The sequence below is a fragment of the Manis javanica genome, chromosome 2 (genome assembly GCF_040802235.1).
Source record: "Manis javanica isolate MJ-LG chromosome 2, MJ_LKY, whole genome shotgun sequence".
In the NCBI taxonomy this organism is placed as follows: domain Eukaryota; kingdom Metazoa; phylum Chordata; class Mammalia; order Pholidota; family Manidae; genus Manis; species Manis javanica.
This window is the reverse complement of record NC_133157.1, coordinates 71698836-71724520: the sequence shown is the minus strand read 5'-3', so window position 1 is coordinate 71724520 and position 25685 is coordinate 71698836. Positions and strand designations below refer to the sequence as shown.

Genomic DNA, 25685 nt, shown 5'->3' with positions numbered 1-25685 from the left:
GAGAGCTATGCAGAAAGCCGTGATGAGTATTGGATGTCAGCTTCTGTGGGCATTTGATTTTTGAGGATACTGGTTATTTCCTCAAATTCCTCAATGGAATATTGTTTGGGTTTGAGATGTGTACATCAATCTTTTGACAAAGGTGTTCCTGTAGCAAATTTATTCTGCTTTATTCCTTACCTTCCAGGTGTGCCAGTAGAATATTTGGTAATGAATGTCGCTCTCTCACCCCGGTGGGTTAAAAGAGGTCTCACTGTGTTTTGTTTTTATGTTGTACATAGAAAATCCACTCTTCTATCAGATGAGCGTAGAAATGAATTTCACAGTAGGTCTTGGAGTTGGGCACAAGATTTAAGTGCATTTGAATTTTAAATGTGCAGACCTAACAGTGTTGCTTCCCCCAAGGGCTCCGATCTTTGTTGGCTCCTTCAAGTTTGCTGGGTTACTAAGGGATACTGTTCAGTATCTCAGAGAATCCTAGTTGAGCTCCTTTTTCTTAGCTGTGGTCTCATTGATATTCTGATATTTCCTCTAGATCAAGAGGAATGGTGTTTGGACCAGCCAACTTAGGGGAAGATGCAATCAGAAACTTCATTGCAAAACATCGTTGCAACTCCTGCTGCCGGAAACTCCGACTCCCGGGTATGCCCCTAACAGTTCTATTTTTCTCAAAGTAAATCTCTTGTAGAACATCATCCATTGTAACCTGGGATGCGAGTAAGAAAATCTTAATCGCATTTTTATCTCATTCACAGTCGAGGCCTGACTTTCTGACTGAAAATTTTTCAAGTCTCTAAAGGGATTAAAAGGACAGGGATTTACTTCAGGTTCTGCCAAAATGTGATAAAACAACACTGGGCCCAATACTAGTCACAGTCACTCCCAGGGAAAAGTTCCACCGATTTAATTGGGCTAAAGTTGGACCAAGGCAGGCCTCTGCGCACCCCCTTCCCTCTGGGCCCTGTGTGGAGTCCACAGTCTTCCTCTTCTATTCTTACTCCTCCAACACTTGGGCGGGTGAAGTACAGAGGGAAAAACGGCCATCAATTAAAGCAGTGCTTTTCACTACAAAAACCTGTTACTTTAAACCTACATTGCAAAGCGCATAAAAAAATCTGATTTTTTTTCTTTGCAAGGAATATAGTCGTCACATAAACACATTCCTAATATAAAAGCAGGTGGCCGAGTTCTGTGCCCACCTCCAGACTGGTAGCCCCGGCTCTTGCATTCTTTTTTTTAATCACAGAAGGATGCTTATGTCTGTCTCAGCTTGCTCACTGTTTTTCTTAGGTCATACCAAACTTGTCCTTAGAATGGAATGTCACATTTTTTAAGCTGACTAGCCTTTCCTGCTTTACAATCAATGATCATACCCTGAATTGGAAACCAGTAAAAGATCAGCATCCATTATGACTTTGGGTGGAGCAGTAGCTGGACATTTATGTAACAAAGAAGGGCAATTAATCTTGTTGGAGTTAGAGGAAGGAGGAGCTCTTGTGGGCAGGACAGAGAGAAAGACTGGGATCTGGAGCAGGCCTCCACTGCGGGTGGGGAACAGCCCATCACCCAGGCTGGTGCGGTGGTGGCAGTGCTATGTGGGGTGGGGAGGTCCGACTGGAACCCAGAGAGGGGAGGCTGTCCCTCTCATCTTGTAGCTGCCCCTTCTCACAAATCATATGGCAGACCTGCGCAGAGATATGTCCACAGCACATCAGCCACCCTGCTCAGCAGGCCCTGTCTGTTCAGAAGGTTCCAGGAAGGAGCGGGGCTGGCTGAGCAGCAGTAGGGCCTCCAGTGAGGGCCCCGCGGGAGGCGAGAGTCCAGTTCATCACCCAGTGTCCTCTTCCCAGGCCTGATTCACTGCTCCCTGGGCAGGCAGCCTCCTATTCTTGAAGACACAGGATGGCATCTGATCAGCCAGGAGAAAGGCAGAGAGGGAGGCTTGAGGCATAACTCACCCCTCTCTCCTCGAGCCCTGTTAGATCTTCTGTATTAATAAGGTTGAGGTCATTTTTTTTTTCTCAACCAATGATTGTGGGTTTTAAGTGAATCATTCAGTAGTTCCTCCATTTCTAGGCCTAATCTTTGTGTTCTTTCAAAACTTTAGTAAGCACATTTAAGTGGAGATAAGAAATATCCTCACTTGCTCAGATATTCAATCTGAATTTAAAAAACAATCTGGAAAATAGAATTATGGGTAATTTTTCATTTTTTCTGATTATTTTTTCTTTCTTTTTCCTTCTAAAGAGAGGTAGTTTAGGATGGTGTATAAGAGCATGGGGTCCAAAGCCAGAGAGATTGAGCTCACATCCCAGGTCTGCTTTTTATTATGTATGTGACATTGGGCCTCAGTTTACTCATCTATAAACTGGGAATAAGAACACCTGTCTCCCAAAGTTGGTGTGAGGGTTGACTATATGGCTGTGTTCAATAAGCATTGGTTATTATTAAACTATAAAATGCATTTGTTTTTGTCTAGATAATCCTCATTTGACATTTAAAAATAATACAAGGAATACATGTTTAAGGTTAACAAATTAACGTAGCACAAAATGGTACACCAGCATTTAAAGCCTACTGTCCTCTACACATCTCTCCCAAAAGGTTACCCCACCAATCTTTTCTTTTGATAATTTCATTTTCAAATGGAAGAAAGAGGCTTTAGGAAGCATAGGAGCCAATAGCTGGACAAAGCTTTAATAGGCGGTGCCAAACCTGAGGTACAACTTTGCTGTGAAACGCCGACGCTGGCCACGTTGACTGAACTCCCTGGCCTTGCACATCAGTCAGCCGTGAAAATCTCCTGATGCCGGGCTGGTCTCCCTGGATGCTGGCTGGTTCATGCCTTAGAGACACTGCATCACGAGTCAAGCAACCGAATCTTTCCTCCTCTGCACCAGTAAACACAAGCCCCAGCCAGCCCTGGGGAGCTAGACTCCCGCATGGGCACCGAGTGTGTGGGGCGACTAGTTTGCACATGGTGGAGAGTTGGGGTGTCACATATCAGTGACCTGGGGAGGCAGAGTCCTTTCTGAGCACTTGGCAAAGACTGAAGTTCAGTCTGTCTGTGTGAACACCACCTTGTAACTGTCTCAGTTGTTTTCCTTGCAGATTTGAAAAGAAACGACTATTCTCCTGGAAGGATAAATCCCACTTTTGGACTTGAAATCCAAATAGAACCAGCTGAGGGGCCTCTGGCAAGGGAGAAGGGTAGTAATTCTCCAGGAGACCTCACACGATTGTAAGAAGGGGAGGAGGAGTGAGCAGCCAACGGCCCTACCTCCCTTCCTGGGACGATTGGCGGATGTAACGCTGGTGATGTCAGCGCCTTGTGAGGATGGCCTTGCCCTCGGGCCTCCTGGGGACATGCTTTCTGAGCCTCCAGTCTCCCCTGGCGAGAGACCTCACTGGGATGCCATGAATGGGTTCTCCTAGATGTGGACCCATGTGCCGGGTGCTTTGCATGTGTTCGTCATCCCGAGGTCCCACAGGAAGACACTTGGCTGAGTCTGCTGGGAATACTGCCCCTTCATACCTCACTGCTTTAGCTGGTTGCTTAGAACCCCTGGAGCAGTTTGCTGGACACCAAAGAACCAGGGAGATGAATTTAATTTATTTTCTCACTATGTGTGCGGACTGTAGCCCCCACTGCTATTCTTGAGGCCACCCACATGTTGGATTTTTGTACGTATGCATATAACAAAGCTTGACTTTTCCTTTCTCCCCTTCCAGCAGCTTAGAATAGAAACAATAAGGAAAACAATGGAATGGGGTGTTTTTGCACAGATTGGTGCATACACCTTTACAATCTTACCAGTAGAGAGTTAGTATCCTGGTGAAATCTAGATGGGTTTGAGGTATTGTCAGTGAATCATATGATGCCTGGACATTTCAGGTTTCTCTGAAAGAAGGGAAAAGGGAAATCTAAAACAAATGCCCTTGCATCTTTCTTTTCTTTTCTTTTTTAAGGGGAACAAGGATATGTAAAACTAGAAATTATCAAGAAGTATTTTCCCTTCTCTTAAGCTCAGGGGCGCCACCAGTTGGAGAGTTGACTAAGCCAGCCTCCAAAACCTTACTCCCTTATCCAAAACTGTGTATATCATACTATGGCTGATGCTCTCTGTCAGATCCTGTGGGGAAGGACAGAGTTTCTGAAAACATGCTTCTAAGGTGTTTGCTTTATTCCAGTGCAAAGTTCTGGTGGCTTAAGAGTGCAGTTATGTGTATTTTAAGTACAGCCTGAGAACATGTAATCGATTCTAGGGACCCGAAGGGAGGTCCCTGGAACCCTGACCACACAGAATGTTTGGGGACCAGTCATCCCTCTTCTGGGCCCACCCTGCCTCAGAACCAGCAAGAGCTTTCCACACGAGGAGGAGATGGAGGGCTGGGAGTCCTCACCCTCTCCCCCTGCATCACCTTTTCTCATTATAAGGTGTCTACCAGCAGCAAACTCCTGGGTTTGAAAAATGTCAGCTTGTCTTTATCCTTAGCCCGTATGTTAGCTGGCTTGCTTTTTAAACCAACAGTCCCACATTCTTAGGTTATGCTTCAGGGACAGTGTTGCCCAGGCAGAGGGGGACAGAAAGCCGTGGATTTAGTTTGCCAAGGACACTGTTTGACTCTTGTAAGTGTGAGTTGCACAGGCTCTAGTTCATACCCCTTTTATTTTGGTCTTCCAGGTGGCAGGGGGCAGGAAATTTGGGTGATTTCCTGGTTGACAATGAGAATAAAATGTTAATGCTTTCTTCAGACCTTAACTGCTTTATCCTATTCTGCAAATCGGTAAGGGATTTGTTGGTACTCATTTCAGTGCTGTCTGTGTTCAACTATGGAAAGAAGCAATTTGCCTCTCCAAGGGCTAAGCTAAAAGCATTTATTCTCTGGTCAAATATTTGTTACCTGGAATGGAACTTGAAAACAAATACATTTCGATTTCAAATTTCTATTTTGTGCACTTCTCTCTTTAAAAAAAAAAAAAATCACCAGAATGACATTTTAAAACGATGAACTGCTGAACAAAGGTCTCTGTGGGATTGCTTGCATGCACATACTGATGTGACAATCTCGACTTCAAGTGATCCATGACCACAAAAGGGTGGGGTGTTCATTCATTCATTTGGTCAGTTTTATTCAACAGATATTTACTAAATGCCCTCTCTGTACTATGTGAGTGATGAGGATGCAGTAAACACACCATTTCTTTGCCCTTGAGAAGCTTTGTATCTCACGTTTCTTTTCTCTTTGGTTCCAAGTTTGGATTTCTTGTTAGTGCTAAAAAAAATGTGACTTCTGGGGAAATGATGAATCCAGAGATGTCTCCATGCCCTGTCTGCCAGTGGGCAGAAAGTTCAGACTGGGATAAGAGAATTAGGGCAAATAAGACAGCTGGGGCTGGTTTTAGGAACCACAGAGGAAAACCGGACTTGGTGAGACCTGAATCTGGAGGCCAGGAAACCAGCTAAGTTCCCGGGACTCCTTTCTAAAGGCATCCTGTGTGCGGGCTGCCGTTCCTGGAGTGGCTGCTGCCCTGTGATCTCTTAAAGCTTCTGACAACTCTTGGGAATGAGAGACAGTTTGGGGTGTTTCTCACCCTGTTATAACTTTCTGTGGCTTTCCAAAACAAGCACTAGGTGACTAATACTTCCTAACCAATTACCCAATGTTTTAAAAAAATACATATTTTTAGTTGTTGTTTGTCACTGTTTTAGATGAGACAGACCCTTGACGCTCTAGGAGTCATGACACAGAGGCCCCTGTCACGGTTTCTTGTCTTTCCTCCTCAGTCCCCAGGATCTAGGACAATGCCTGGCACATAATAGGCTTTCAATAATATCTGTTGAAGAAAATAATAAAACCTTCAAATGATAATGGATTTCATTTGCTCGGTAATAAATCAGATTTGCATTTTTAATCTAGAAGGGAATGATTACCAGTTCCTTAAGACCCAACACAATTCTTTTGATCTCTCTCTCTTTTAATTTTCCAGGAAATAGCTTTTAACAACCTACCCCTTGTCTATTGAATTCTCAACTAGTCTTGCCTTTATCATGGTCGTGATACCAGAGTGCAGTCCTTCTTACTGGTGACTCTTGAAATGAAATGATAACTTCCCAGAAACTGCCTAGAAATAATCACCACTTTATTACCCTTTGAAAGGAAGATTGATGGAAAAGTCATTTGAAAGACGGTTCATTACCATGCCCTAGTACGATTTCTTTACTCACATCTCTCCAAAGCATGAGAAAGGGAGGATTATTCTCTGAGGTCGGAATTTGAAGGCTGTGTGTTTGTCTCTTTGAAGTCCCGGTATTTAATTTTCTATAGTCATTTCTTGGGCAATTTTCTAAGAAACTAGTTGAAGCTAATTTATCATAAGTTAAAGTCAAATGACAGAAAAGATTTTTTTTTTCCCCCTTAACAGCCTTTTATTCCACAGAGGTTAGCTTCTGAAGGAAAATGAGACTTAAATAGCATTTCAAATCTCCAGCCACATGGGTGAGTACACAGAATAGAAGCGTTCTGGAAACCACACTGATTTTTTTATTTAGCACAGTTATTATTTTGTGACTTTTCTTTCAAGGCCATGATGGACAGATAAAATATATTTTTGTGCAATGCTTTCCTAAAAATAATTAGTTAGGTTGCTTAATTTTTCAAAGAGAGACTTTTAGTCCACAAGGGATAAAAAATGTTGGTCTCTATTGTTGGCAGACTTTGGTATAACTTTATATAATTTTACCCCTTAACTCTGAAATGCAGGTGAGATGCCCACCTTTTCAAATGAAGGTGGACAATAGGAGCATTATAAAGTCCTTTGAAAATCTCGTTAAAAAGGCTTCTTGTCACCATGACATCCAGTTCAACAAGTAATTAGGGGCTTTCATTTTGCTATTATGTGATCATTATTTAATGTTTGCAGAGGATGCTCAGTGGACTTGTTTCAGTATAAACACAAAAGTGTTTCTGCTATTTCTCCTTTTCCAAAGGGAAAAAGCTCATTGCTCCCTTTTTGTTTTGAAGCTTCCTTTATTAAATAGTTCAAACTCAGGAAGTTCACCATTTCACTGTGTCTTCTATTTATTTTGCTTTTTGATGGATTTAGGTTTTTGCAGCCAATTTATTTTGCCGTCTTCTGCCTTCCAGGAAAAGAAAACCCAAATCTGGCTTCACCATTTGTGACACTTTTTGGAATGAAAAGAGAGCAGGTTTAGAATTTTGATGCTTATAAAACCTGATATTTTGCAAAAATTTTAATTAGTAGCAATTTAAGTTTTGTCAGTATAGGACTGCTTAGTAACAAAATCTTCCCTATACTTTGCCAGCATCTTTTAGCAACTAACTTTCTTTAGACTTCTCGTCTTTTGCTATGGATTTTTTTCAATGTGAAACTTTAGAAATTCCATCTGCTCTACTAGTCACAAAGTCCTCACATATATTATGGTAGAAACCCATTGGCTAATGACTGTCCATATGTGTACATAACAATTGCCTTTTGTTGTAGGGATTTGAGGGAATCATCATTGGTGTCCTGTAGTTGTACTTTGGCTTCTGATGAATCTTTTTCTCTGTATCCTATTGAGCACCCAGGAAGAGGTCACAGAGCCTCAGGATCCTTTGGTAACCAAAAGAAACCTTGGGTGGGTGTTAAGGGCTGAACTGTGTTCATTCCTCCACCAAATTCATGTGATGAAATCCTAACCCCAGTACCTCAGAATGTGACTGTGTTTGGAGAAAAGGTCTTTAAAGAGATAATTAAAGTTAATTGAGGTCATTAGGGTGGACCCTGATGCAATATTACTGGTGTCCTTTTAAGAAGAGGAGGCTAGGATGCAGACACACTCAAAGGGAAGACAGATAAGGTAGCCATCTGCAAGCCAAGGAGAGGGGCCTCAGAAGAAACTAGACATGCCAACACCATGATCTTGGACTTCCAGCCTCCAGAATGGTTAGGAAGTTAACTTCTCTTGTTTAAGCTACCCAGTCTGAATTATGTTATTATGGCAGCCCTAGCAAACCATTACAGCTTGTTGCCATTTTGAAATTTACTACTTGCCCTTGAAATTTTATGGACAGTGACTTGGGGGACAGAGATGCTGATAACACCAATTGAGAGGAGGAGGAGAACTGGTTTTTGGCTTCAGGCATCTTCTGTGGGAGAGGATGGAGAGGACGGGTGGTGGCAGCACTGGTGAATTGCTTTATTGAGGAGTAGAGGGTGGTATGTTCTGGAAGATGATATGAATGTTGCAGATGAAAACAAACATGGACTAGGCTTCATGAAATGGGATGTTTGCCTACTGCTGAAGGGCTTCTGGGGATATTTTAGCGGATAGAGCCGGAAGAGAGGTGTGGTGGTATAGTCCTCAGTCCTGTACAACTGTTCAGAATATATATGCTATTCAATAAATATTTATTGAGTATTCCCCTGGATTATGCACTCTCAGTAAGGCTAGATTTATTAGAATAAGGATCTTGAAGGGTCTCCAGGACAAATAAAGAGTTTATGATATACTGATTCATCATTGCCCAGCAATAATAATGATTATAATGATAACTTTTCAACATTATCATTGTAGGTTGCATGTATTGAGCACTTACTGTGTTCTTGGCATTCTACTAAATGTGCACTATGCATAATTTCATTTTTCTGAACACTAACCTGATGGTTGGGTCTGCTATGCCTATTGTAAGGATTTGACAATGCTGCTTAAAGTAACTTGATTAAATCAGCCCCCCCACACCCACCCCCAGCAGGGATTTGAAACTAGATCGAATCAATAACATAGACGGCTAGGCAGTACTAACCAGAGCACTTAGAATGACTAGAGCATGACTACGCTAATCACGGTGAACACATTTTCATTTATATAACTGTCGAATCACTGTTATATGCTGAGACTTATATTGTAAATCAACTATACTTAAGTTAAAAAAATAAATGAAATCTTTCCTTTAAGCTTCAAAAAAAAAGCTTTACTCCAGTTGTAGCTCCAGGGGGAATGAGGGTGTTCCTGGCCTGGGTGATCTGCCCTATGAATCCTGTGAAACTGAAGTAAAGCAAGGGGAAAGCAGGTGGGATCAAGGGGTTGTGTTGCTCAGGCTTTGCAGCTCTGTCCCTCCCGTATAGCCTGATTCGTGCTCTCCTCCCTCGTGGGCCTCTTCCAGGAGGAACTCCTGGGTGTGTCCTTGGTGACTGGCACATGCCAGACTAATTATGTACCAGGCATGGAGGGGAGGAGAGAATGGCTGTTTTCTCTCCACCCCTTGCCCCAGATCAACCAGAAGCTCTGAAATATCCATTGGTATGTAAATGGCCTAAGGCCAGGAGGGAGATTCTGGAAATTCTAAGGGAAAACTTCCATTTACTGCACAGCAGCATAAATCCCTATGATGATTTGAAACACAGAGCTCAAAGCCAGGACCTAACTTGGGCCACCAGAGAAGAAAGTCCAAACTGGCATCTGAGGAATGTTAGTTACCTCTCTGCATGGGTCAATTTCAAGGAAATCTTTCCTGCACAGTTAATGACCATTTATAGACTCTGTGAGTCCATGGTAAACTCCCTCCTGATGTCATCACAAGGTAGGTGCAAGATCTGGATTGGGTTCTTTTGAGTCTGGCACTGTCAGTGGATTTTTCTGCCTCCACTTGAATTTCTGCCCCCCCCCCCTTTTTTTTTTTTACCTTTCCTAGACAATTAGATATTTGTTGGTCAACATAACTGACTACTGGACAGCATCTAGTGACATTCCATTTTATCAGTTTATAGTGAAAAATAGAAGTATGCAACTACAAAACCTTTATCAGCCTGACCATCACACTGTGTCCCTGGATGCCTTTAGAAGCTGGGTTATAATCAGAGGGTTGCTTGAAGTGCATGGAATCAGAACAAAGAGAGTTAGATAAATCAAATATTTAATGGTGTCAGGCTAAGACATCCTGTTTCGTTCTGTCTTCTCCAGAGGGATGAGCCTGCCAGTGGGAGTGGAATACCCAAAGTCTGCAACACTTCAGACTGATTCCAGAGGATGCAACAGAATCTCAAGTGACTCTTAGATCAGCCTTGAGAAATACTGAGCATAACGAGAAAGCATTTCTTTACTCCTTTCCATACTTTCTCTCTCCCTTCCTCACTCCCTCCCTTCCTTCCCTTCTCTTTCCTTCCTCATTTTCCTATCTCTGATTAGGCATTTCTGTTGTATCTTTTACGCTATACTGACTGCCAGTGTGGACTAAGAAACATGATTGATTTTACGAGAGGTACCAATTTTTCCAGAAATGCAGAATTAGGAAATGTGAGAGCTACAAGGATAGATGAAAGTAATGAGGTCCAAAGATACTGTGCTTCACCCAGTTAATAGAACTCTTGTCAGAGGAGGGACTAGAACGCAAGCCTTCTTGGTCACCATTTATCTTAATAATGACCAAAATTGTGGTAAGTCAAACAGAGTTCCCTTGTATTAAAATCCTCTGTTTTCCTAGAAAATATTCAGATGTTTCTGTGAAGAAGTTTTTAATTTGGAAATCTTTATAAGGCTGTCTTTAAGATGAGTCAAATGAGATTTAATTGTCTATGCTTTCAATCAGGATCATTTAGTGGATATGTGATTTGAATTCTGGCTGCAAAATGATATTGACAATTTATCATTTTTAACAACCCTTTTTGCTTAGTTGTAGGCATATATGTGTGTTTGTGTAAATGGAAAGTAGCTATTGGAATATCAAGCTTGGTTAACCATCGACGATACTAAGTGAAAAGACAGTAAGATTTGGATTTCAACAAGTCTTTCAAATATTTAATTTTATTTAGGATAATTTATGATCATTTCCAGTTTTCATAAAGCCTGTAGGCCTGTGGCATGCCTTGTGGTTTCACAGAAGGAGCAACAGGGAGTAGTAGAAAATTCTCTAGGCCTTGGAGCTAGGTGGACTTAGGTGTGAACTGAAGCTTTGCTATCAACTAGTTCGTGACCTTGGGTGACTTATTGAACCTCTCTTACTCCACTTTATCAGCTGAATATGGCAGGATAATTTTTTGATATACTGACTTGTGTTTCTTCTTACTATTCTCCATCCCAAGAAGATGAATGCCCCTGCCTCAGGACATTCATGGCTTATTGCAGAAGTTGCAAGGCCTCAATATGACCACCTCTCACCAAGACTTCTGGAAAATTGATGGACCAGAACTTGGAGTTCATGAGGCAGGGGAAGCCCACCCTGAGAAAGAGAAGGCAGATTCATTCCTAGAGATAAGTAAGATGGTGGTGATTTTGTAAGAGGTGTAGGGCTTGTGAAGGGCTAGTTCATGGACATCAGGAGGACTGACTGAGAGATATGGCCTGAAAAATCACGGGAAGCAATACATGTCCATTCTAGTCATGGATCTCATGGAGGATCTAATGGATCTAATGGATTTTCCTGCCTGTGAATGGGTCACATGAGCTGAGACCATTGGACCACTGGCCTAAGGGTTAGAAGCCCTTCCCTTATTTCTAAGTGCTCCATAAACTACCTTTTTTCCTTACATGATTTATAATTGCAAAATTTGACTTAGATTGGCTCTTCTATCATTTTGGAGAGAAGGGACCTCTATCTAACTTAGAAAGATCAAATTCATCTCTGTAACATGGCACGATTATATTTTACCATGTTTACCATGCAGGATTATTCTGAGAATTAGAGTTAATGTAAATAGAGCTCTTACTACAGTGTCTGGTCCACAATAGGCATGATGAGAAATTATTAATAATTGTTATTTAAAATACTTCTATTTCATCATCAGAATAATCTTCAACCCAAGATTGGTGGAGCTGGACCTGCTTCTCTTTCTTTTTAAAGAACTAGGCTTTATCTTTTTAGAGCAACTTCAGGTTTACAGTAAAACTGAACAAAATGTACAGAGATTTCCTGAATACTTCTTTCCCCCAACACATGCATAGCTTCCCCAATCTGCTTCTCTTTTCAAACAAAATAGTTCATGACATTGACCCTAGAATGCCAGACTGAGAGTCCTATATTAGGGGAGGCTAGGCAACAGCAATAGACACCAAAATGTGATGATTTAACACAGTAAACATTTGTTTCTAGCTTGCTTAGTAGTTCAGGACAGTCTGTGGTGAGTGGTAGGGTTCTCTGCTCCACTCAGTCTCTCTGGGTCCCAGGTTGGTAGTGATTCTACCACTTTTACAGATGGGTCCCAAGACCATCCTTGGGTATCCACTGCCTCGTTGCCAGAAGGGGAAAAGAACATGGAGGAGCACACGTGGGCGGTTTTATGGACAGCCCTAGACTCAGAACACATCCTTTTGTTCATACCATTGGCTAGAACTCAATCAATCACAACGTCATGTCTACCTGCAAAAGGGGCTAGGAAATGCATTCTAGCAATATGTCCAAGAAAAAGAGAAAAAGGAGTTTGCTGAACACTGAAAATCTGTCAGATTGGGGATTTGGCCTATCTATTCTGGTCCAATTCCTCATTTGACTGAGCATGGCTCTAGAAGGTGGAGTGTTCTTTGATATGGTTTTGGAAAGTGGGTTATTTTCTTTCTACAGAAATCTTTACTGAAAAGTTCTCCTTATATAAGACATGGCACACTTTTGACTAACTCTCCCTATCTTCTTGTGCCACACGTCTTCAAAATATGGGATATAGTCCTTTTATTTTTCCATAATTCATTTATAATGGAAAAACCTACTGGACACAGGAAGTAAAATCTATTGGGATGAGAGTTGGATTTATTGAGCACTGACAGCTATAAAATACACCCATTGTAACTTTCCTCTCACTGCCTGACCCGCACTCATTCCCCCTAACCATCTCTCTAAACAACATCATGTGAAATCAAACATATCCTGCCCTCATCTCTGAACTGCACACAGCCAGCTAGCAGGCACATAAGCAGTGAGGTAAGGGTTGAAATTTACATAAGGATCCTATTAATATACTGTACAAATGAGGGTCCTGTGGAGAATGTTAATTCATTTTCTATGCTGAATGGCCATCATCACTGTAAATTTTGACTGTGGCAAGAGCTAACTAAGATGAAGGTGGAAAACTTAGATATACACAAGAGATGGGGATTGATTACATTTTATGAAGAGAGTTAATCATCACGTAACTTTTCTACAAAGTAGAATGAACACCTTAAAGGGTGCTCTGACTCCAAAGCTCAGATGTAGATGTTTGAAAATGAGTTTTTAAGAGCATCTTGGATCATTTCTTACAGGGCAGTGGGTGGGGAATTGAAACATTTAATGAAGTATTTCAATTTATCAAATTTTAAAATTGAAGCCATTTCTAGAATACTTTTATGAAAATTTATGATCAAATCCTTTTTAAGCCCTCTAGGGGCCATGGCTGACAGAGCACATGCAGACTAGACAGATCATGTGATCGTCTCATACCACCCCCCCCACCCCAGTGGTTGCTCAATTACTTTATTGGTTTAGTCATTAATTTATTGATTTAAATTAGATTCATTAAGGGCCTAGCATTTTCCAGGCACTGTGCCAAGATTAGTAAGGTGGGTACTCACAGGTCTGTGGGAAGACAGACATGCAAGCTGCAGTTGAGGCATTGGCAAAATGCTTTTGGAGTCAAGTGCAGGAGACCTCCCTCTCCCAAGAGAGAAGGGAAATGTTCGCAGAGAATGATCAGAAGAGCTTTCTTTACCTGGTGAAGGGAACAGCAGCCCCAAGAGATGTTTGGGGACTGGTGAGTAGTTGTGAGGCTAATTCCTAGAGCACATAATGGGATAAGGCAACAGGCAGCAAGACTTGAAGCTGAGAATGTTTGAGTAAATTTGTCTGAAGGTTTTCATGTAATTCTAAGGAATTGTTTTATCATGTAGGCTAGGGAAGTTAGGAACTGTTTTAAATATAATCAATACTGGGTTAATTAATTAATTCAGCAAACATTTATTAATCATCCACTGAGTATAAACTGCTTGGATTTAGAAATATAACACTGAAAATGATGTAGAACCTGCCCATAAAGAATTTCAAGTGTGGTGAGTGTTTTCAATCAGAAGAGATGGTTCCAAGGGTTTTTTGGGAAGGGCTTAAATGGTTTATACCATCAACTCCTTCCAACTTTATGTCTTATCACCATCAACATCATCATTGTCTTTGATGTGGCTGATGGAAGTTTTCTCAAACTTAAGTGTGTTTTTGGGAAAATACTGCTATTATATTTATCTATAATGTAAAACCTATATAAAAACAATGTCCTTAATAGGCAAAGAAGAGAAGATCCCTCTTCTACCCTTTCAATCCAATTGCTCCTCCCCTATACCTGTCCTGTGTAGGAAGTCTGGAGCAGTCAGCTATGACAGGTCTTACTCTACCCGAGACAAGGTGCTCTCTACAAGGTGTGCATGAGAAACCCACAGACCCAGATCAGTTGTCAGGAGAGAGAGAAGGAACATGCTGGAGCTGTCCTGTGGGCACATTGTGCATATCAAGGGGAGGCTTCCCAGAGGAGTTCAAACCTGTGCTGAAGGAGGAGAGGCCTCTGTGGAAGAGGAGGTGGAAGGTCATTTGCAGCAGAGTGCACGCCGGGGGACAAGGGTGGTCTGCCTAGAGCCGGAGTGTTTCAGACCGGCTGCTGCGGTTGTTCTGTGCTGGAGAGACTGGAGGTTGAGGATGGGAGAACCATATGGTCGCCTTGGCATATAAAAGTGTTTGAGGAAATTGTACAGGCTCAGTTGACCAACATCTATTTCTTGATAACCACCCAGTAAATTCATTGGGATGTGAGGGGTGGGGCGGGGCAGGAAACCCACTTCTACTGATTCATCATTGTTCTCTCAGAAGTTCATTCTCTTGCTCCAAGAAATCTCATACAATGATGAGAATCCTATAAACTGCCAAAGATTTCTTTGGCCACAGTCTGTTTTTCAAGGTTGTTGGTATCTCTTCCCTGACCTGCGTGCCCTGGTCTGAGAAGCCGAGTGGCATTGGTGACTGGCCGAGTTCCCTCAGGTTGAGTGGACCACCTGGGTTAGTAAGAGGCCAATTTCATTGGACCTCAGGGTTTTGACTTGGGCCTCAGGAGAAGCATGCTGTAAAAACATTAAAAGCTGTGGATATGCAGGATTTTAGAAGATGAAAAATGGCCTTGCTCCAATTTAATTTTTAGAGGAAGCAGTGAACACTGAAGTTTAAAGGCCCTAGAAGCCAAGTAGCATTTCAGCTGACCAGAGAGCATTTACAGGAATGCTGAGGACACTGGCCTTCCTCTCACGGAAGTCACCCATCACACTCTTGCTCCGAGCCGGAGGCGTCTCCTCACAGGGCTCTGGCCGTGGTGCCGTCCGAGCTTTCTTCACCAGGGCAGCACAAGACAGTTCATCTCAGGGAGTGAAAAGAGACACGGTGAATTCATCATTTTAGCATCGACTTTCCCAACCATGGACATTTCAGAATGTCCTCATCTGACACTGTCTTCCAGTAGTTTCTCTTCTTCTGTCAATATTAACTGATCAGTCTGAAGCATTTGTGGACCATGTGTCTGACCCTTGTGTTCTTGACTCCTGCCTCTGCCAAAAGCAGCTCCTATTGCATGAGTACATTTTTCAGTTGTATATCTCTGGCTAATGCGTCTTTGACTCCTGCAAAGAAAGCATTTCATTAGATTTTGGAGAATTAGCTGAAAACTCCTGGGTGTTGGCCTCTGGGCAAGGGCGGAGTCTACAGCCTCAGGGCTTCCTTACTGCCCCTGCCTACCTGCGGAGTCCACTTTGGTCCTCTTTTCTGGGAGGAAGAAGGCCAGTTAAGAGCAGACAGAACAAACATCCCTTGCCACTCTCCTCTGATACAGAAAGCGTCCATGCCTTCTCATCTTATTTTTGTCCTCTCCCAGGTACAGTAATCTCCTGCTGGCCCAGCCAGATCAAGACATCCACCCAGCCTCATCCTGAGCCTCCCAGCCCCAGCTCGGACTTGAACTCATGGTCCCAAGAGCAGGATGGATTAGTGTTCAGGGCTCCCACGCTGACTCTATCAAAGCTTTCTTCCACGCATCTCCATTATGTGAACAGCTCTGTTAACCAAACCTATTATCTTTCCCCCTTGGTTTCAAGTTGAGAAAGGGAAAGCAACTTCTTTAATGGCCCACAGATTGATGATTAACATTTTACATGTCCCTGCTGCTAAGTAAAAGAACTGCTTTGTGGACAGTGAAAATGCCTAGGAGAAGGAAGCGGGAGTCAACTTGGTTTATTAAGTTGTGCTGCTTCATTAATCACAATCTTTTTTTTATGGCAGTGCTTAAAGGCCTATCCATTGTACTTCTCGGGAATGGGGTAGATCAAAAACAAGTGCTTTTAGTGCACCTTTGACATCTGGCATAGCAGCCGGCTATCTGCGATATTGCTCTCAAGCAGTGTGGGGAGCTGCATTTACTGTGACCATGCTGGCCCTTCTGATTTAAGCTACTGCAGAGGGCAATGAATTACCTTAAAGGAGCCCCATTGCAGAACTCCAAGTTTTATATGCCAGACCCCTGCCAGCTTCCCCACTTTATGAGTATGAACAATCAGACAATTGAACTGATTTGACTTTGCCACTCCTGGAGTTTCATTGCCTCGAACCTGGGGATGTAATGATGGCAATGCCATGCTAAGTACCGCTCTGACTAGCAGCAGTGCCCGCTGCCTGTTCAAGTAGGGCACCCATTCTTGTTAGCTGAAAACTGTTCTGATTTGCAGCAAGGGGGAAAATAGATCCCATGCAATCAGATTAACTCAGCTCTGAATGTTATTTTCATTTAACACTGTGGAACCAGGCAGTGTCCCAATTTTTTTTTTAATGGTAAACTCATTAAAAGGCAGGGTTCTTTTACAAAGAGCCTTAGAGCGCTGATGCAGAAGGCACCTGCCAACTCTTGATAGAGATTGCAGGGACACACACTCGCACAAACTTGCACATCTAACACACGCACCTACTCCACAGACAGGCTCTGGCTTAACTAGTGTTAAAGAAGGGCATCTGGTCCAGTCATACTCTGAAAGTGGGTAATTTGTACTGTCTAAAACTAATGCCAGTACATTCTCATTTAGTTCCTTGTGTGTAGCAGAAGGCAATTGCTGCAATGCAGTTATTGTACACTTTCTGTGTGGGAGAACATACTCACTTTCAAGATTTATTATATGTAAAACAAATTTCCTCCAATATTCTTTGAAAATAAGTTTGTCATATTTGGAAGAACAATCCAATGATTACTATAAAAAAAATGCAATGAAGACCTGAAAAGAACATACAAGTTACCCACTATCTTATCACCTAAGATTGCTATTATTAAAGCTTTATCTAGACAATTCTCTTTGTAAATGTACACTGATTGCTTGATTGACTCACTTATTCATTTTGCATCTATAAACAAATTTAAATGTTGCTAGAACAGTATGGGAAATGTGATCCCATGTACATAACACACACACACACACACACACACACACACACACACACACACACACACACATACACACACAGACTTAAACAAAAACTCTCTGGAATATCAGTCCCTATATCCAAATGCTTGCTTGACATCGACTACTAGACTTGGAGTTTAGCAGGTATCTCAGACAATTTGATACCTGATCTGATATCCTTCCCAATCTACTTCTGCAGTCTCTCCCAGCTCAGTTAATGCAAACCATCCTTTTTGTCACTAAGGTAAAAAATTTTGGAGTCATCCTTGATTCTACATGTTTATTTCACTCTATATCCAGTGTTTTTCCAAATCCTCTCTGAACAAAATATGTTCAGAACTTCATCATTTTCCACCTCCAGTAACCATCACTCTCACCTGCATTATTTCAGTACTCTTCAGATTGGTCCTCCTGACTCCTGCATGCAATGTGCATGAAACTGTACCTTTTAGGATTGTCATATGCTTTTATGTCCTTCAAAACTGGTGACAGTGAGGTATTTTGGAAAGAGCAGATATTTAAAGCTAGATAGATCTGGGTTTGAATCCCTGTTGTAAAGGTTACTAGCTGTGTGGCCTTAGCAAATTTACTCTTATTTTCTGTGCTGCTTCATCTATAAAATGAGGCTCATAGTATTTAGCCCCTGGGGCTCCCATGAAGATGAAGACAAGTCTCACTAGCTAGCAATGGTCTCATACACAGAGGATGCCCCGTAGGTGTGTGTTCTCATGCTCTCTCTCATTTATTTAACTGGGACATGTCCAACTCCTTTCCAGGGCATAGAAAGCCTTCACAATTGTGACCCAGCTTCTTTAGGCTGGACACCTCTACCTCCTCAGTCTGCAGTCATGCTTCGGCTACAGTAAGAACCCATCAAAACCCACCTGCCCTACGTCCTCCACAAACATGTATTTAAGACCCAGTCGACCTCCCTGATGTTTTATCTCCATCTCCTGTGTAGATGACAGATTGACTTTTCAGATATGCAAATCTGCCAATATTATTCATGTGACTCTTCCAGCCCACCAGAGGGTTCCATTGCTCCTATAGGAATGTCTGAACTTCCTAACATGGCATACAAATCCCCTTTACCTCTCCAGACGCAGGCCATGGTCCTCTCTGCCTTACTCTTCCCCTTGCTTTTTCTATGTTGCTGGAGTTTTCTTTGATGGCTAAATCTTTTTGGCCTTTAAAAAATGCTAATGGTTCTTTATTGATTTCTAATTTATCTAGCCAAATGCAAGTCTTAAGCATACACACTGATGATTTTTGATAAGTACACATTCTTGTGCATATTTATCATACAGATCAATATAGAGAACATTTCCGTCACCCTAGAAAGTTTTCTTATGCTTCTTCCCGGTCACCCTCCAGACCCCACCTCTGATATCCTGATTTTTGTTACTGTAGATTATTTTTTTTCTTGCTCTTGAAATTTTTATAAATGGAATCACAGAGTATATACCCTTTTGCGTCTGAGGTCTTTTGCTCAACATGTTTTTGAGATTTATCCATGTAATTGTGTGTATAAGCAGTTTGTTCTTATTATTGCTAGATGTGAATATTGTATGTAGTGGTATCTCATAGTTTTAGTTTGCATTTCCCTGGTTCCTAATGATGTTAAATATGTTTGCCTATGCATCTGGGGTTATTTCTTCTTTAAACCAATGTTTTTCAAATTACAGGTTTAGTCGAATGGTGAGTCATGAAATCAGTTTGGTTGGTTATTACTTGCATTTAAAAGAAAGAAAAAGAAAAGAAACAGAATAAATTACAATAGAAAGTATCAGACTCACACAGAGTGAGGGTATTGCTTTGTAAAACTTTTGTATGAGTGTGCATTTGTATGAGTGATTAGTATGAGTGTGCATGTGTGGATACTGTTGGCAATGCCATTTGTGAAAATAATTTGAAAAGGGTTTGAAAGCAATTGATTCAAATTTCAATTAATAGAGGTACTAAACCGGGATGGTAAAGGATGCAGAATGGATTAGGATAGGAGGTAAGCAAACAGAAAATATTATAACTTTTTTTAGGAAACCTTACCTGTTTCTCCAAATAAGATTGGATTAGATGTCTCATCTTTGATTTTATTTTGCTAATGTTTTGTCATTATTAATTTTTTGACTCATAGGATTGTACTTCTTTATATTTGTGTTCCCCCTAAATATCTACTTCTATTTTTCTTCTATTTTTAATCCTGCTTTTTTTTTTTGTGCTGAGGGGCTCAAAAAAACTCAGCCTAGTGACTTTTAATGGGGGGAATTTAAACCTGTTACATCTATTGCCATAAGCAGTTGTTACATTGACTGATTTCTTTAATTATATGTTTTCTTTCTGTTTCATTCTATATATCTGTCTTTTGGTCCTATTTATATTTTAGTCACAATCTGTTACCTAGATATTCTTGTATTTCATTTTATGTGTTATATCTAACATTTTTACTGCTGTGGAAACTTCTTTATCTCTCCTTCAATTTTGAAGGACAACTTTGCTGGATAGAGTTTTCTTGGTTGGCAAGTTTTTCTTTTAGCACTTTGACTGTATCACGTCATTGTCTTATGGGTTGCAGTTTCTGCTGAAAAAAGATGCTGGTAGCCTTAGGGGGTTCCCTTGTTTGTAACAAATTGATGTTCTCTTGCTGCTTTTAGCCCCTCTTGTCTTTAACATTTGACATTTTAATTATGATGTGTCTTGAGGTGGGTCTCTGGATTCATCTTGTTTGGAATTCTCTGAGATTCCTGGATCTGGATGTCTGTTTCTTTCCCTAGGTAAGGGAAGTTTTCATCCATTATTTTTCTGAATAGGCTTTATGCCCCTTTCTCTCTTCTCTTTCTGGGATCCTATATCGTGTGTATTGATCCACTTTAGGGTACCATAAGTCCCTTGAACAATCTTCACTCTTTCATTTTTTTAAAATCTGTTGCTCCTTTGATTGAATGGGTTCTCTGCCCTGTCTTTGGGTTTAGCTGATCCTTTCTTCAGCTTGATCTAGACTCATATTGAAGGCCTCTACTGAATTTTCAGATCAGTTATTGTATTCTTTAGCTCTATGGTTTATGTCTGGTACTTTTTAATATTTTCTATCTCTTTGTTGAAATTCTACCATTTTTCATGTATTGTTCTCCTGACCTTGGTGAGCATCTTTATGGCTGTTATTTTAAACTCTCTACAAGGTATCTCCATTTCATTAAGGTCTGTTTCTGGAGCTTTATCTTGTCCTTTTGTTTGGGGTATATCCCTCTGTTTCTCCACTTTCCTTGACTCTCTTTTGAGTTCTTTACGTTAGATAAAACAGCCACCTCTCCTAGTCTTGACAGAGTGGTCTCATGTAGGAGATGAACCTTATCAATGAGCTTGGCCTGATTGATCTTGGCTGTCTCACAAACTTTTGTGATGGTCCAAGCCACCTTCTTTGTTCTTGGTGCCCCCCAGTTTTGAGGGTGCGCCAAGACCTATCACTGTCCTAAAGGGGAGGATCATAGTCAATACCTAGATGCAGGTTGATTGGGAGCTGGACCCTCAGACAGTAGCTAGGAAAGTGTGCAGCCCCTTCTAGGGAGAAACTGGGAGATGGGAGTTTTTGTCTACTCCCTCTGTACTTGTTCTGGGTTTATAGGTGTAGGGGAGTGATTCTGTGCCTATTAAGATTTTTTCTTTGTTTGTTTGTTTTCTATAATCCTGTGTGACTTGTGAATGCAAACCTCATCTCATTGACTATTAGAGCCAAGAGATCCAGAAGCCTGTCCCTTGGATGGAAGTTGTAAAAACTGGAGCATAAATACATGTTCAAGCTCCTTACAGGGAGATACTGGTGATTTGGAGTGGCAAGAGGGAGAAGATAGAGGAGGTGTCCACTTCTTTCCCTGGTCTCTGGGGAGGATGGCAGTTAGCCACTGTTTCGAGGAGTATTTTCTTGTTCACCTGATGTGTAGGTGTTACTCAGCTTGTTTCTGGACTTTCAGAGGGGCTGCTTGCTCCATGTGTAGCTGCACATTTGGTGTTTCCATGGGAGGAGGGGAGTTCAAGAGCCTCCTATGTCACTATCTCGGACTGAAACTCCAGGTGATTTACTTTACTTACTTTATTTATTATTTACTTCTAAAAATAAATCCAGGTGACATATTTTTTTTTTTTTTTTTTGAGAGGGCATCTCTCATATTTATTGATCAAATGGTTGTTAACAACAATAAAATTCAGTATAGGGGGGTCAACGCTCAATGTACAATCATTAATCCATCTCAAGCCTAATTCTCGTCAGTCTCCAATCTTCTGAAGCATAACGAACAAGTTCTTACATGGTGAACGAATTCTTACATAGTGAATAAATTCTTACATGGTGAACAGTACAAGGGCAGTCATCACAGAAACTTTCGGTTTTGATCATGCAATATGACCTATAAACAATCAGGTCAAATATGAATATTCGTTTGATTTTTGTACTTGATCTATATGTTGATCCTCCATTTCTCCTACTATTATTATTATTTTTATTTTTAATAAAATGCTGAAGTGGTAGGTAGATGCAAGATAAAGGTAGAAAACATAGTTTAGTGCTGTAAGAAGGCAAATGTAGATGATCAGATGATCAGGTGTGTGCCTATGGACTAAGTATTAATCCAGGCTAGACAAGGGCATCAAGACATCCACGGATGCAGAAGATTTCTCTCAAAGCAGGGGGGGTGAGGTTCTGAGCCTCACCTCTGTTGATCCCCAAATTCTCACCTGATGGCCCCCCTGCGACTGTGCCTGTCTTAGGTTGTTCCTCCCTTGAGGAATCTTACCCGTCTCTGGCTAACCAGTCATCTTCCGGGGCCATACAGGGAAATGTAAAGTTGGTAAGTGAGAGAGAAGCCATATTGTTTGCAAAGGTTAGCTTTTTACTTCTTTGCAGATTTATGCCCTGTGGCTTCTATGCCCAGCACTTGTCTCAAGGTATCTTTACCACCTGGAGGAATTATGATACTCGGTAAATTCGATATGAGGCACGAATTCTATTTAAGGGTTGTAATTAGGAAGGAAGAAGAAAAGCTATAGATGTAGCATACGAAGGAAACTTGGGAGGATTGATTATTTCTTTGACATATCTTCTTGTATAGTACCTTAAGTATGTATAGGTTTTAAACTACTAACTAATTTGCACACATAAATTAACATAATAGGAATACGGTGACATAAACAAAGCAAATCTATAATTACCATCCATCTCCAGTGAAGCCAAGAAAACCATTTAGGCACCCTAGGCATTTGTGAAAATTTATCTATGATATGATGGATATTGTCCAACTGTACTTGAACCATCAGACAAATTAAAGCAGCCCATTTCTGGGATCTGTTCACATCCCATATGTTCTTTTAACCATAGATAGTCTATAGTCATGAGATTTTGGAGTGCTACAACTTGCACCCCTCCCAACTCCTGGTTGAGTTCCAACAGTACAGATCCGGTCAAATTCGTTGTCTCACTGTATGCACATGCCAGCCTAGACATCTCCCTCCTCATTCTTATGGCAAGTCCAGGAGATGGTGGGCTGGATGCAGCCACAACCGCAGCATCGTCCGAATCCCTGTGGAGGCTTTTTGATGATCATCCCCCGGCACAAGTCCTCCAGAGAGTGCTGATGCCGGAAGCTCCTCCTCATATCGTATCTTAGTTCATTTTCTGGGTATCCAAGCTAGGCCTTGATCTCCTGCATAGAAACAAACAGACCCTTTGCCCACACTTTGACATGCCCTCTATACCACTGTGCAGAACTCATTGGAGGTCAGCACACAGTAACTGCTTTTTTTTTTTTTTTTTAAATTAAGAGAAAGGAATATTATCAGAAAAGAGTACCTCCATAGCTGATCATCTGACACCCTTTAAGTGATCAACATTAAGGATATTTAAAGCACGCGTTGATCTTTGATTTACCAATAGTTTTATCCTGTTAAGGAGTAATCCCCCTTTTCCTTCCTTCTTTCTTTCTTTCTTTTTTTTTTTTTTTTTTTTTAATTTTTAATCTACACTTACATGAAGAATACTATGTTTACTATGCTCTCCCCTATATCAGGTCCCCCCTAACAACCACATTACGGTTACTGTCCATCAGCTTAGCAAAATGTTGTAGAGTCACTACTTGTCCTCTCTGTGTTGTGCAGCCCACCCTCCCCTTGCTCCCTCCCCCCCATGCATGCTAATCTTAATAACCCCCTTTTCCTTCCCCCCCCTTATCCCTCCCTGCCCCCCCATCCTCCCCAGTTCCTTTCCCTTTGGTACCTGTTAGTCCATTTTTGGGTTCTGTAATTCCACTGCTGTTTTGTTCCTTCAGTTTTTCCTTTGTTCCTATACTCCTCAGATGAGTGACATCATTTGGTATTTCTCTTTCTCCGCTTGGCTTATTTCACTGAGCATAATACTCTTCAGCTCCATCCATGTTGCTGCAAATGGTTGGATTTTTCCACTTCTTATGGCTGAGTAGTATTCCATTGTGTATATGTACCACATCTTCTTTATCCATTCATCTACCGATGGACATTTAGGTTGCTTCCAATTCTTGGCTATTGTAAATAGTGCTGCGATAAACATAGGGGTGCATCTGTCTTTCTCAAACTTGATTGCTGCGTTCTTAGGGTAAATTCCTAGGAGTGGGATTCCTGGGTCAAAAGGTAGGTCTGTTTTGAGCATTTTGATGAACCTCCAAACTGCTTTCCACAATGGTTGAACTAATTTACATTCCCACCAGCAGTGTAGGAGGGTTCCCCTTTCTCCACAGCCTCGCCAACATTTGTTGTTGTTTGTCTTTTGGATGGCAGCTATCCTTACTGGTGTGAGGTGATACCTCATTGTAGTTTTAATTTGCATTTCTCTGATAATTAGCGATGTGGAGCATCTTTTCATGTGTCTCTTGGCCATCTGTATTTCTTTTTTGGAGAACTGTCTGTTCAGTTCCTCTGCCCATTTTTTAATTGGGTTATTTGTTTTTTGTTTGTTGAGGCGTGTGAGCTCTTTATATATTCTGGACGTCAAGCCTTTATCGGATCTGTCATTTTCAAATATATTCTCCCATACTGTAGGGTTCCTTTTTGTTCTATTGATGGTGTCTTTCGCTGTACAGAAGCTTTTCAGCTTAATGTAGTCCCACTTGCTCATTTTTGCTGTTGTTTTCCTTGCCCGGGGAGATATGTTCAAGAAGAGATCACTCATGTTTATGTCTAAGAGGTTTTTGCCTATGTTTTTTTCCAAGAGTTTAATGGTTTCATGCCTTACATTCAGGTCTTTGATCCATTTTGAGTTTACCTTTGTATATGGGGTTAGACAATGGTCCAGTTTCATTCTCCTACATGTAGCTGTCCAGTTTTGCCAGCACCATCTGTTGAAGAGACTGTCATTTTGCCATTGTATGTCCATGGCTCCTTCATCAAATATTAATTGACCATATATATTTGGGTTAATTTCTGGGGTCTCTAATCTGTTCCACTGGTCTGTGGCTCTGTTCTTGTGCCAGTACCAAATTGTCTTGATTACTATGGCTTTGTAGTAGAGCTTGAAGTTGGGGAGTGAGATCCCCCCTACTTTATTCTTCTTTTTCAGGATTGCTTTGGCTATTCGGGGTCTTTGGTGTTTCCATATGAATTTTTGAATTATTTGTTCCAATTCATTGAAGAATGTTGCTGGTAATTTGAGAGGGATTGCATCAAATCTGTATATTGCTTTGGGCAGGATGGCCATTTTGACGATATTAATTCTTCCTAGCCATGAGCATGGGATGAGTTTCCATTTATTAGTGTCCCCTTTAATTTCTCTTAAGAGTGACTTGTAGTTTTCAGAGTATAAGTCTTTCACTTCCTTGGTTAGGTTTATTCCTAGGTATTTTATTCTTTTTGATGCAATGGTGAATGGAATTGTTTTCCTGATTTCTCTTTCTATTGATTCGTTGTTAGTGTATAGGAAAGCTACAGATTTCTGTGTGTTGATTTTGTATCCTGCAACTTTGCTGTATTCCGATATCAGTTCTAGTAGTTTTGGAGTGGAGTCTTTAGGGTTTTTTATGTACAGTATCATATCATCTGCAAATAGTGACAGTTTAACTTCTTCTTTACCAATCTGGATTCCTTGTATTTCTTTGTTTTGTCTGATTGCCGTGGCTAGGACCTCCAGTACTATGTTAAATAACAGTGGGGAGAGTGGGCATCCCTGTCTGGTTCCCGATCTCAGTGGAAATGCTTTCAGCTTCTCGCTGTTCAGTATAATGCTGGCTGTGG

General features: G+C 41.3%; 1 protein-coding gene across 4 annotated transcripts in view; it reads left to right on the top strand.

Moving 5' to 3' along the window:
• TRPM6 (transient receptor potential cation channel subfamily M member 6) overlaps nt 1-6748 on the top strand; it is a 172459-nt gene extending 165711 nt beyond the window's left edge. For 2 of the 4 annotated variants that reach the window (XM_073228659.1, XM_073228658.1), the window contains exons 38-39: nt 536-642; nt 3112-6747. In XM_073228659.1, coding sequence (XP_073084760.1) covers nt 536-642; nt 3112-3245 — 241 coding nt within the window. In that variant the 3' untranslated portion in view covers nt 3246-6747. Of the gene's footprint in view, nt 1-535; nt 643-3111 lie in introns of all 4 variants that reach the window. The other 2 variants (XM_036991352.2, XM_073228660.1) reach the window with 2 other exon arrangements.
• Nucleotides 6749-25685: the final 18937 nt, after the last annotated feature.